We start from the raw sequence: 14,372 nt of genomic DNA, 5'->3' as shown, positions 1-14,372 counted from the left end.
ACCCCCACCCCCTCTCCCCCACAGACAAACACAGGGAAGCAGGCGATAGTGAGACTGACAGAAGCAGAGAGTGAGAGGGAGTGAGTATAGAAAATGGGGAGACAGAGTGTGATTGGTGGAAGGAGGGAGAGTGAATGAGAGTGGAGGAGGGAGAGAGAGTGAGTGTGGGAAATGGAGAGAGAGAGAGTTTGGCTGAGACAGAGCGACGCAATATCATATTAAACCTGGTGGTTGTCAGGTAGCGGAGATCACATTAAGGGGTTTCATTATCTGTGTCAGGTAATTTTATATATTCTTATCGTCAAATCCTCCTGAATCTAATGGCTCCTAAATTAGTCAGTGAGCGATAATGGCAGGGGGCTGTGGAAATGGGAGTACAGTCCTGCTCACAAAGTGCTCAGGGCATTTGCAGGGGGGATGCTGGAGGGTCCTCAGAGGACAGAGCCCTTTCACAGAGAGTTCAGGGGCTCAGCAATGGGCCGGTCTGTGAGTGGGATCAACGTTAGGATCACAGCTGGAAGGTGGTTACAGAGCTCCCACTGTTGCATCCCGCTTCTGTCAGTCTCACTATCTCCTGCTTCCCTCTGTTTGTCTGTGGGGGAGAGGGGGTGGGGGTGAGGGAGAGGGGGGAGGGAGAGGGAGAGTGGAGTGGGGGTGATGGGGCTGTTGCATCCTGAATGCAGTCACTCGGGCCTGTCGAACATATTCTGGCTGTCTCACAGTCGGAAACCAAGATGGAGAAAGAGACAACCAAATGCTACAGTCCTTCAGTGTGGGAGGAGGCAATTCAGCCCACAGACACTGGGCTAGCTCATTGATGGACATCTCCAATTACACCCCACTCCTCACACTTTCCCCCAACAGCTCTCTGCAGCGCTCCCTCAGCACTGACCCTCCGACAGTGCCTGCTCCCTCAGCACTGACCCTCTGACAGTGCCCACTCCCTCAGCACTGACCCTCCAACAGTGGCCACTCCTTCAGCACTGACCCTCTGACAGAGTGGCCCTCCCTCAGCACTGACCCTCCAACAGTGCCCCCTCCCTCAGTGCTGACTCTCCGACAGTGCCTCTCCCTTGGCACTGACCCTCCAACAGTGCCCACTCCCTCAGAACTGACCCTCTGACAGTGCCCACTCCCTCAGCACTGACCCTCTGGCTGTAGATTTAGAACATAGAACAATACAGTGCAGAACAGGCCCTTCGGCCCTCGATGTTGTGCCGTCCTGTATTAAGCCCATCCCCCTGCACTATCCCATCATCATCCATGTGCTTATCTAAGGATTGTTTAAATCTCCCTAATGTGGCTGAGTTAACTACATTAGCAGGTAGGCATTCCACACCCTTACCACTCTCTGAGTAAAGAACCTGCCTCTGACATCTGTCTTAAATCTATCACCCCCCTCAATTTGTAGTTATGTCCTCTTGCACAAGCAGACGGCATCTTCCTAGCAAAAAGACTCTCACTGTCTCCCCTATCTAACCCTCTGATCATCTTGTATGTCTCTATCAAATCTCCTCTTAGCCTTCTTCTCTCCAATGAGAACAGACCCAAGTCCCTCAGCCTTTCCTCATTTGACCTTCCCTCCAGACCAGGCAACATCCTGGTAAATCTCCTCTGCACCTTTTCCAATGCTTCCACATCCTTCCTGTACTAGGGCGACCAGAACTGTACACAATATTCCAATTGTGGCCGCACCAGCGTTTTGTACAGTTGCAGCATGATATTGCAGTTCCTGAACTCAATCCCTCTACCAATGAAACCTAACACACCGTATGCCTTCTTAACAGCACTGTCCACCTGGGTGGCAACTGTCAGGGATCTATGTACATGGACTCCAAGATCCCTCTGCACATCCACGCTACCAAGAATCTTTCCATTGACCCAGTACTCTGCCTTCCTGTTATTCTTCCCAAAGTGAATCACCTCACATTTAGCTGCATTGAACTCCATTTGCCACCTCTCAGCCCAATTCTGCAGTTTATCCAAGTCCCCCCGCAACCTATAACATTCTTCCAAACTGTCCACCACTCCACTGACTTTAGTGTTGTTTGCAAATTTACTAATCTACCCACCTACGTCTGTGTCTAAGTCATTTATAAAAATGACAAACAGCAGTGGCCCCAAAACAGATCCTTGTGGCACACCCACTAGTAACCGGACTCCAGGCTGAATATTTTCCATCAACCACCACTCGCTGCCTTCTTTCAGAAAGCCAGTTTCTAATCCAAATTGCTAAATCACCCTCAATCCCATGCCTCTGCATTTTCTCCAACAGTCTCCCATGTGGAACCTTATCAAAGGCTTTACTGAAGTCCATCAACTGCCTTACCCTCATCTCCATGCTTGGTCAGCTTCTGAAAAACCTCAGTGAGGTTTGTGAGACACGAGCTCCCCTTAACCAAACCACGTTGACTGACTCCAATCGAATTGTTGCTTGGAACAAATCGTTGTTTTTACCTGGTGTGTTAGCTCCCTGAGTTGCAGAGGTGCTGTAATACTGAACGCGGGTCACTGTGCTTTCTCCCCACAGACCTGCCGAGCTTTTCCTGCAACAACTGTTTCTGATTTCTTGCATCCACAGTTTTGGTCTGTATTTAGTATTTAACTCACTGCCACTTCTCCTCTTCCTGCAGCAGTTCTGCTGCTCTCTCTCTCTCCCTCTCTCTCTCTCTCCCTCTCTCTCTCTCTCTCTCTCTGGCTGGATTCCCGTTTCAATCTGTCTTGCTTGTGTATTGTTGGTCATATCTCTGTCGGCCCTGGTGTTTGACCAGCTAATGGTTCACATTTGTTTGCACAGTCACATCCTGTGCTGGAGAGACTGCCCCTGGCTCTGGATCCCAACTCAAGTTTCGCCCTTTTAGATTAGATTACTTACAGTGTGGAAACAGGTCCTTCGGCCCAACAAGCCCACACTGACCGGCCAAAGTGCAACCCACCCATACCCCTACATATACCCCTTACCTAACACTACGGGCAATTTAGCATGGCCAATTCACCTGACCCGCACATCTTTGTGACTGTGGGAGGAAACCGGAGCACCCGGAGGAAACCCACGCAGACACAGGGAGAACGTGCACGGTGGCACAGTGGTTAGCACTGCTGCCTCACAGCGCCTGGAGACCCGGGTTCAATTCCCGACTCAGGCGACTGACTGTGTGGAGTTTGCACGTTCTCCCCGTGTCTGCGTGGGTTTCCTCCGGGTGCTCCGGTTTCCTCCCACAGTCCAAAGATGTGCGGGTCAGGTGAATTGGCCATTCTAAATTGCCCATAGTGGTAAGGGGTAAGGGATAATGTAGGGGTATGGGTGGGTTGCGCTTCGGCAGGTCGGTGTGGACTTGTTGGGCCGAAGGGCCTGTTTCTACACTGTAAGTAATCTAATCCACACAGTCAGTCACCTGAGTCGGGAATTGAACCCGGGTCTCTAGCGCTGTGAGGCAGCAGTGCTAACCACTGTGCCACCGTGCTGCCCACTATTGTGTTTGATTGAATGCTCCCAGAAATCACCGGGATGTCCCTGATATCGAACATTCCCCCCTCCCTGATCCACGCTCAGTGCCGCGTGTCGCCAGGTGTACACTTTCTGAGGAAAGGTCACCGGACCCCGAAACGTTCACTCTGATTTCTCTCCGTGGACGCTGTCAGACCTGCTGAGCTTCTCCAGCAAATGTCTGTTCCTGTTTAATCTCTCCTGCTGATTGTGATGCTTGCCCTACACACTCTGTGCTGAACCTTTCATGGTTCAGTTCTTGGTCGCAAATATTTGTGCTTTGTGATGAATTGTTCTTCGGCTAAAACACGTCAGTCATTCTGCTTTGTGTTTCTTAATGAGATTTAATGTTTAACGAGATTTCGGTCCAGACTCTGTCAAAGAAATCCTCCCACCCCCCACATCTCTCTTTGTACATCGCAGCAATGGGAGAGGTGGTTTCCTCGTGGTATTATCACCGGACTGTTAATCCAGAGACCCCGGATCGAATCCTGCCAGAGGAGATGGTGCAATTCCAATTCAGTAATAATCTGGAATTGAGTCTCGGGATGACCATTAATCCATTCCCAATCGTCGCAACAATCCGATCCATCTGGAAAACTAATATCCTTCAGGGAAGGGAACTGCCATCCTTACCTGGTCTGGGCCTAACATGACACAGTGATGGGGTTGACTCTTAACTGGGCCCAGGGTAATTAGGGATGGAAAAACGCAGCAGGTCAGGCAGCATCCAAGGAACAGGAGATTCGACATTTCAGGCATAAGCCCTTCTCCAGCCCTTCGGGCTCATGCCCGAAACGTCGAATCTCCTGCTCCTTGGATGCTGCCTGACCTGCTGCGCTTTTCCAGCAACACATTTTCAGCTCTGATCTCCAGCATCTGCAGTCCTCACTTTCTCCTGGTAATTAGGGATGGGTAATACATGCTAAGACTATACAGCGATACCCTCATCCTGTGAATGAATGAAAACAGACCTTTCTGCCCATCGGATCTGTACCCACTAAGGTACTATAAACTGGCCACTTTCCTGCACCACACCAATGGCCTTTAATGTTCAGACATTTCTCGAGCTCATCTGAGTCCATTTTAAAAGTTTCCCGCCTTAACCCCCCCCTCAGGCTGAACATTGCACCCCCCCACCCTCTGAGTGAAACAACCTTTCCTCAAATCCTCCCTGCCCCTCCTGCCTTTCACCTTAAAATGATACCCTACCCCGCCCCCATAACTGAGGGGAACAGCAGCTTCCTGTCCACCCAGCCCATGCCCCTCATAATCTTATACCCCTCTCTCAGGAAGACCCCTCAGCCTTCCCCGCTCTAAGGGGAGCAGCCTGAGCTGACCCAGCCCCTCTCTGTCACTGAACTGCTCCATCCCGGGCAGTATCCTGGTGAATCTCCCTCTGCATCCCACCGCCCTCCTGGAGAGCAGAGACTGGAACTGCACACTGTCCTCCAGCTGAGGCCTGGACAGCTCGGACATAACCTCCCTGCTCTTACAGTCTGTGCCAAGACTGAGAAAGGCAGGTTTCCCGAGTGGACCTGTGTCCAGTTCTGTTCTTGGACGGGGTGCTCTGGTCCAGTTCACTGGATGTTCTCCGAGTGAGTAACCCAGTGATCAGGAAGCCGAGCCCTACCTGAGGAATTACCGAGACTCGGAAGCTGGCTTGAGTCGTGGAGGTGTTTGAGCGAGATCCCTTGAGGTAAGCTGTTTCCCTGAATCTCCCTCCCTCCCTCTGCACTGCCTCTGCACCTTCTCCCATGAACTCGCAGCACTGACATTTCCACAGTCAGGAACTCACCCCCCCAACCCTCCCAACGTCTACAAGGCACATCTAACTTTCGACAAACGGTGTGAATCAGAATAAAGCATGGCAGGTTTAGTAAGATGGTGGCACGTTGGGTCCGGAGAGAGGTGATCTAGGGTTAGAGAGCGCTCAGTTGGGTCAATGGGCTGAGGAGTGGCAGATGGAGTTTAATTTGGGAAAACTTATGCAGTATAGTGGTAGGGCCCAGGGGAGTCACAGAATATCATAGAATCCCAACAGTGGGGAAACAGGCCCTTCGGCCCAACAAGACCACACTGATCCTCCAATAACCCACCCAGGTCCATTCCCCTACTGCTCTACATTTACCCCTGACCAATGCACCTAACCTACACATCCCATGGGCAATTTAGCATGGCCAATCCACCCTAACCTGCACATCCCTGGACACTATGGGACAATTTCCCATGGCCAATCCACCCTAACCTGCACATTCGTGGACACTATGGGACAATTTCCCATGGCCAATCCACCCTAACCTGCACATCCCTGGACACTATGGGACAATTTCCCATGGCCAATCCACCCTAACCTGCACATCCCTAGGCACTATGGGACAACTTCCCATGGCCAATCCACCTTAACCTGCACATCCCTGGGCACTATGGGACAATTTCCCATGGCCATTCCACCCCAACCTGTACATCCCTGGACACTATGGGACAATTTCCCATTGCCAATCCACCCTAACCTGCACAACCCTGGACAATTTGGGACAATTTCCCATGGCCAATCCACCCTAACCTGCACATCCCTGGACACTATGGGACAATTTCCCATGGCCAATCCACCCTAACCTGCACATCCCTGGGCGCTACAAGACAATTTCCCATGGCCAATCCACCCTAACCTGCACATCCCTGGGCACTATGGGACAATTTCCCATGGCCAATCCACCCTAACCTGCACATCCCTGGGCACTATGGGACAATTTCCCATGGCCAATCCACCCTAACCTGCACATCCCTGGGCACTATGGGACAATTTCCCATGGCCAATCCACCCTAACCTGCACATCCCTGGGCACTATGGGACAATTTCCCATGGCCAATCCACCCTAACCTGCACATCCCTGGGCACTATGGGACAATTTCCCATGGCCAACCCACCCTAACCTGCACACCCCTGGACACTTTGGGACAGTTTCCCATGGCCAACCCACTCTAACCTGCACATCCCTGGACACTATGGGACAATTTCCCATGGTCAATCCACCCTAACTTGCACAACCCTGGACACTATGGGACAATTTCCCATGGCCAATCCACCCTAACCTGCACATCCCTGGACACTATGGGACAATTTCCCATGGCCAATCCACCCTAACCTGCACAACCCTGGGCACTATGGGACAATTTCCCATGGCCAATCCACCCTAACCTGTACATCCCTGGGCACTACGGGACAATTTAGCGTGGCCAATCCACCCTAACCTGCACATCCCTGGGCACTATGGGACAATTTCCCATGGCCAATCCACCTAACCTGCACATCCCTGAACACTATGGGACAATTTCCCATGGCCAACCCACCCTAACGCATCCTGAGATGTGCAGTTTGGGGAAGATTGGCCATGGAAAATTATCCCGTAGTGTTCAGGGATGTGCAGGTTAGGGTGGATTGGCCATGGGAAATTGTCCCACAGTACCCAGTGATGTGTAGATTAGGGTGGATTGGCTGTGGGAAATGGAGGTTTATAGGGGACGGTGTCTGGGTGGGATGCTCTTCAGAGGGTTGGTGTAGATTTGATGGACCGAATGGACTGGTTTCACTCTGTATGGATTCTGAGAGGCTGATTCACCAAAGACCCTCAGGCAGCACCTTCCAAACCCACGGCCACTTCCATCCAGAAGGACAAGGGGCAGCAGGTACACGGGAACCCCACCCCCTGCAAGTTCCCCTCCGAGCCCCTCACCATCCCGACTTGGAAATATCTCGCCGTTCCCTCAGTGTGGCTGTTTTAGAATCCTGGGATTCCCTTCCTAAGGGACGCTGTGGGTCTACCCACAGCACATGGACTGCAGCGGGTCATGAAGCCAGCTCACCCCCCCACCTTCTCAAGGGAGGCAACTAGGGACGGGGGGCAGTAAATCCTGGGCACAGGGACGGACCAATTCTGTGCAGAAGTTGAAAGAATGGGGTCAGATCTGCATCACCCTTACCCACAATGTCTGTGTGCCCAAAGACAAGGAGGGATCAAATGTTTGGTTATGGACAGTGATCTGATTGGAGAGAGCTGTCAATGCTCCAACACTGGAGTGATGGGCTGAATGGACTCTCTTCCAAGCAGCAATTGATCTCAGTTTTGGTTGGATTCTCCAGCCTCTACGGGGCTCCTAGAAGTATCAGGCCTGGTCAGGAACATGCCAGCGCATATATCACACCCCACACTCCCTCCAGCCATGACACTCAGTGATGTCAATTCAGTGTCACAAGGCCAGCTCACCCACATGGCACTGTACCCCAACAATGTCACTGGGCATTCACCCACATGGCACTGTACCCCAGCAATGTCACAAGGACAGCTCACCCACATGGCACTGTATCCCAACAATGTCACTGGTCATTCACCCACATGGCACTGTACCCCAACAATGTCACTGGTCATTCACCCACATGGCACTGTACCCCAGCAATGTCACAAGGACAGCTCACCCACATGGCACTGTATCCCAACAATGTCACTGGTCATTCACCCACATGGCACTGTACCCCAACAATGTCACTGGGCATTCACCCACATGGCACTGTACCCCAACAATGTCACAAGGCCAGCTCACCCACATGGCATTGTACCCCAACAATGTCACAAGGTCATTCACCCACATGGCACTGTACCCCAACAATGTCACTGGGCATTCACCCACATGGCACTGTACCCCAACAATGTCACAAGGCCAGCTCACCCACATGGCACTGTACCCCAACAATGTCACAAGGTCATTCACCCACATGGCACTGTACCCCAACAATGTCACTGGGCATTCACCCACATGGCACTGTACCCCAACAATGTCACAAGGTCAGCTCACCCACATGGCACTGTACCCCAGCAATGTCACTGGACACTCACCCACATGGCACTGTACCCCAACAATGTCACTGGTCATTCACCCACATGGCACTGTACCCCAACAGTGTCACAAAGACAGCTCACCCACATGGCACTGTACCCCAACAGTGTCACTGGTCATTCACCCACATCTCTGATGGTACAGGAGAGCAGTGTGAGCTGACTGAGTTGTTTCAGGAGCAGCACCATCTCTCCACATGTCCTTTATTCAGTGATACAGCCATGTCCAGGAGTAACTGCTCCGAGTGAGGAAACCACTGCGTTAGTGCACCTGGAACCAGCCTGATGTCAAACATCCAGAGCAGGATGGAGAAAGATCGATCTGGTTCAAACAGGCAGCAGGTTTGACATTGACCAAGGTATTCAGCCTCACCCGACTGACAGTGCCCACTCCCATCCCTGACCCTCCGACAGTGCCCACTCCCTCAGCACTGACCCTCCGACAGTGCCCACTCCCTCAGCACTGACCCTCCGACAGTGCCCACTCCCATCCCTGACCCTCCGACAGTGCCCACTCCCTCAGCATTGACCCTCCCACAGTGCCCCCTCCCATCCCCGACTCCCTGACAGTGCCCACTCCCATCCCTGACCCTCCGACAGTGCCCACTCCCTCAGCACTGACCCTCTGACAGTGCAGCACTCCCTTAGCGCTGACCCTCTGACAGTGCAGCACTCCCTCAGCACTGACCCTCGAACAGTGCCTGCTCCCTCAGCACTGACCCTCCGACAGTGCTCATTCCCTCAGCACTGACCCTCCCACAGTGCCCCCTCCCATCCCTGACCCCCTGACAGTGCCCACTCCCATCCCCGACCCTCCGACAGTGCTCACTCCCTCAGCACTGACCCTCCGACAGTGCCCACTCCCTCAGCACTGACCCTCCCACAGTGCCCCCTCCCGTCCCTGACCCTCCGACAGTGCCCACTCCCTCAGCACTGACCCTCCGACAAAGCCTGCTCCCTCAGCACTGACCCTCCGACAGTGTCTACTCCCTCAGCACTGACCCTCCAACAGTGCCTGCTCCCTCAGCACTGACCCTCCGACAGTGCCCACTCCCTCAGCACTGACCCTCCCACAGTGCCCCCTCCCATCCCTGACCCCCCGACAGTGCCCACTCCCATCCCTGACCCTCCGACAGTGCCCACTCCCTCAGCACTGACCCTCCGACAGTGCCCGCTCCCTCAGCACTGACCCTCCGACAGTGCCCACTCTCTCAGCACTGACCCTCCGACAGTGCGGCACTCTCTCAGCACTGACCCTCCGACAGTGCGGCACTCCCTCAGCACTGACCCTCTGACAGTGCCCACTCCCTCAGTATTAGCTTTGGGAGTATTGAATCTCTGCTGTCTGCCTGTGTGTAGGAGATTGTGATTTGAGTGAACAGGACACACTGTGAATGTGGATCTATCAGTGACAGCAAGATCCCATTCCCAAACCTGAGCCAGACTCCCAGTTGCTGCTGGTGCTTCAGCCAGCAGGTGGCAGCAGAGGTTCACAGCCGTATCCTGGGTCTCAGACTTAGCCCACTCTCGTTCCAGAACTTTACACCTCCATCAGAATCCCAATCCTGCAGACCTCAAAATCCTCTCTCTTTGTCTCGTCTCCCCTTCCTTAACTCATTAACTGAATGCAGCCATTCACACAGCTCTCCTTCCAGGTGCTGATGGGGCTGATCCACAATGGGAGGCATCGCAGGGAACTCAAATCCTTCTTCTCCCAGTTGAACTGAATTGAATTTATTGTCACGTGTACCGAGATACAGTGAAAAGCTTTGTCTTGTGAGCAATACAGGCAGATCACGGTGTTAAGTAGCATAGATAGTAAATAATAGGTAAACAGCAGTAAAAACACAGGTACAGGCGAATGTTAAGGTTTGTGAGTCCATTCAGTATCTAACAACAGGAGGGTAGAAACTGTTTTGAAACCGGCTGGTTTGTGTGTTCAGGCTTCTGTACCTTCCCCACGATGGTAAAGGTTGTCATAGAACATAGAACAATACAGCACAGAACAGGCCCTTCGGCCCTCGATGTTGCACTGACCTGTATTAAGCCCATCCCCCTGCACTATCCCATCATCATCCATGTGCTAATCTAAGGATTGTTTAAATCTCCCTAATGTGGCTGAGTTAACTACATTGGCAGGTAGGCATTCCACGCCCTTACCACTCTCTGAGTAAAGAACCTGCCTCTGACATCTGTCTTAAATCCATCACCCCCTCAATTTGTAGCTATGCCCCCTCGTACACACTGACGTCATCATCCTAGGAAAAAGATTCGCACTGTCTCCCCTATCTAATCTCTGACCATCTCGTATGTCTCTGTCAAATCCCCCCCTTAGCCTTCTTCTTTCCAATGTTCAAGTCCCTCAGCCTTTCCTCATAAGACCTTCCCTCCAGACCAGGCAACATCCTGGTAAATCTCCTCTGTACCTTTTCCAATGCTTCCACATCCTTCCTGAAATATGGCGACCAGAACTGTACAAAATATTCTAAGTGTGGCCGCACCAGCGTTTTGTATAGTTGCAGCATGATATTGCAGTTCCGGAACTCAATCCCTATCCCAATGAAACCTAACACACCGTATGCCTTCTTAACAGCACTGTCCACCTGGGTGGCAACTTTCAGGGATCTATGTACATGGACTCCAAGATCCCTCTGCACATCCACACTACCAAGAATCTTCCCATTGACCCAGTACTCTGCCTTCCTGTTATTCCTCCCAAAGTGAATCACCTCACATTTAGCTGCATTGAACTCCATTTGCCACCTCTCAGCCCAATTCTGCAGTTTATCCAAGTCTCCCTGCAACCTGTAACATTCTTCCAAACTGTCCACCACTCCACCGACTTTAGTGTCATCTGCAAATTTACTAATCTACCCACCCACGTCTGTGTCTAAGTCATTTATAAAAATGACAAATAGCAGTGGTCCCAAAACAGAGCCTTGTGGCACACCCACTAGTAACCGGACTCCAGGCTGAATATTTTCCATCAACCACCACTCGCTGCCTTCTTACAGAAAGCCAGGTTCTAATCCAAACTGCTAAATTACCCTCAATCCCATGCCTCTGCATTTTCTCCAACAGCCTACCATGTGGAACCTTATCAAAGGCTTTATTGAAGTCCATGTACACCACATCAACTGCCCTACCCTCATCTACATACTTGGTCACCTTCTCAAAAAACTCACTGAGGTTTGTGAGACACGACGTGCCCTTGACAAAACCATGTTGACTATCTCAAATCAAATTGTTGCTTGCTAGATGATTATAAATCTTATCTCTTATAATCCTTTCCAAAACCTTTCCTACAACCGAAGTAAGGCTCACTGGTCTATAATTCCCTGGGTCATCTCTACTGCCCTTCTTGAACATGGGCACAACATTTGCAATCCTCCAGTCCTCTGGTACTAAACCTGTAGACAATGACGACTCAAAGATCAAAGCCAAAGGCTCCGCCACCTCCTCCCTACTTCCCAGAGAATCCTCGGATAAATCCCATCCAGTCCAGGGGACTCTTCATAACTAACCTCCAACCTTTCGAGTCTAATATCTTGTACCTCATTCTTCTCCTCAACAATGTTCTCCTTTTCCTGAGTGAACACTGATGAGAAATGTTCCCTTAGCACCTCTCCGATCTCCACAGTGTCCACACTCAACTTCCCACTTCTGTCTTTGACTGGCCCTATTCCTACCTTAATCATCCTTTTATTCCTCACGTACCTATAGAAAGCTTTAGGGTTCTCCTTCATTCTATTTGCTAAAGAAGGCTCGTGTCCTCTCTTTGCTCTTCTTAACTCTCTCTTTAAATCCTTCCAAGCTGATCTGTAACTCTCCATCGCCTCATCTGTACCATCTTGCCTCATCAACACATAAGCCTCCTTCTTCCACTTAACAAGAGATATAATTTCTGTAGTAAACCATGGTTCCCTGACCGTATCACTTCCTCCCTGCCTGACAGGGACATACCTATCAAGGACACGCAATATCTGTTCCTTAAACCAGCTCCACATTTCCATTGTCTGCATCCCCTGCATTTTGCTGCCCTATTCTATACATCCTAATTTTTGCCTAATCACGTTATAAACTGCCCTGGCCCATCGATAGCTCTATACTGTGTAGAAAAACATTGCCAGGGTGGGATGGATGTTTGAGAATGATGGCGGCTTTTCTTTGACAGTGGGCCTGGTAGATGGATTCTGTAGGTGGGAGGTTGGTCTTTGTGATTGTCTGGGCTGAGTTCACCACTCTCTGTAACCGTCTCCGATCTTGAATGGTATAGTTGCCATACCAGGCAGAGACACATCCACAGAATACTCTCGATGGCACACCTATAAAAGTTGGCGAGGGTATTCACCGTCTTGCCAAATTTCCTCAGCTGCCTGAGGAGGGAGAGACGTTGTTGGGCCTTTGTAACCAGTGCGTTCACATGAAGAGTCCAAGAAAGCTTGCTGTGGATGACCACTCCCAGGAGCTTGATTGAATTGCCAATTTCCAGGGCTCTCAGCGTGGACCAAGCACAGTCGCTCCTCCTAGCTGCTAATCATACTCTCCTTGCATGGAGGATTCTAGAATTATCTAGTGTACTGCCTCCCCTCTCCTCCCTGACTGTACCTGGGGTTTATCTCTGTTCCTGCAACAACCATCCATCTCACTCCCTGGGCCCTGTAAATTCCTCATCGTCTCTAACTGCTGCTCCAACCCATCCCCGCGATCCGAAAACACCCACATTCGTTGGTTGGAGATCACAGAAACTCTCTCTGTCTAACACTTGCTGCTGTTGCTGTTTGACACGTGGGTGGTCCTGGTCGTTCACTTCACCAGCTCAACACCTCATCTTCAGGCCTGCCTGATGCTGTCCCTGGCATCCCCTCCTGCACTCCCCAGTGATCCAGGGTTGATCCCCTGGCCTTGACGGTAAGGGTTGAGTGGGGGATATGTCGGGCCATGAGGTTACAGATTGTGCTGGAGGAGAGGTTTGCTGCTGCGCTAGAATCCTGGCACCCAGGAGAGGTTTAAATCCAGTTCCTGAAATACTGAAGGTGACCACAAAACGGGATGGGTGGGTGGGGTTATAAAAACCCATTTGACTCATTAATAATGCCTGACAGAACACCAGACCCAGGAGCGGGAGTGGGAGTGGGTCCTCTGTCCCCTGCAGCCTGCCCCGCTGTTTAATAAGATCATGGCTGACCTCTCCATGGTCTCAGCTCCACCTCCCCGCCCTCTCACCCTATCCCCTAACTCCTTTCCTGTCCCTAAACCTTTCCCTTAAATATATTCATCGAGGTCGCCTCGACTGGGCGGGGAATCCCACAGATTGCGAACCCTCTGGGTGAAGGGGTTCCTCCTCAGCTCCACCCTAAACCTGACCCCCCCTCCCCCCTTTATTATGAGACTGTTCCCAGTTAATGGGAACCCCCTCCCTGCATCGCTCTGACCTACTCCCTCCATCAGTTTCTACGTTTCGATGAGATTCTCTCCCATTCTTTCAAATTCCAATGAGTACAGTCCCCGTCTACGCCACCCCCCCCAACTTCAGAATCCACCCCCCTCTGTACCCCCCTACAGTGCCAGGATGTCCCCTCTCCAGGAAGGAGACCAACACTGGACACAGGACTCCAGGAGTGGCCTCACCAGCACCATGTACGCTTTCCTGGTCAGAGAATCATAGAGATGTACAGCAGGGAAACAGACCCTTCGGTCCAACCCGTCCATGCCGACCAGATATCCCAACCCAATCTAGTCCCACCTGCCAGCACCCGACCCATATCCCTCCAAACCCTTCCTATTCATATACCCATCCAAATGCCTCTTAAATGTTGCAATTGTACCAGTCTCCACCACATCCTCTGGCAGCTCATTCCATACACGTACCACCCTCTGTGTGAAAAAGTTGCCCCTTAGGTCTCTTTTATATCTTTCCCCTCTCACCCTAAATCTTTGCCCTCTAGTTCTGGACTCCCCGACCCCAGGGAAAAGACTTTGTCTATTTA

General features: G+C 51.6%; 1 protein-coding gene across 1 annotated transcript in view; it reads right to left on the bottom strand.

Annotated features, from left to right (window-relative positions):
* LOC132836174 (equilibrative nucleoside transporter 2-like) overlaps positions 1–5,246 on the bottom strand; it is a 15,570-nt gene extending 10,324 nt beyond the window's left edge. Inside the window, exon 1 of the mRNA XM_060855503.1 lies at positions 4,984–5,246. Coding sequence (XP_060711486.1) covers positions 4,984–5,246 — 263 coding nt within the window. The remainder of the gene's footprint in view (positions 1–4,983) is intronic.
* Between the last annotated feature and the right edge of the window lie 9,126 nt (positions 5,247–14,372).

The sequence above is a fragment of the Hemiscyllium ocellatum genome, chromosome 46 (assembly GCF_020745735.1).
Source record: "Hemiscyllium ocellatum isolate sHemOce1 chromosome 46, sHemOce1.pat.X.cur, whole genome shotgun sequence".
Classification (NCBI taxonomy): Eukaryota; Metazoa; Chordata; class Chondrichthyes; order Orectolobiformes; family Hemiscylliidae; genus Hemiscyllium; species Hemiscyllium ocellatum.
This window is presented reverse-complemented; position numbering and strand designations above follow the sequence as displayed.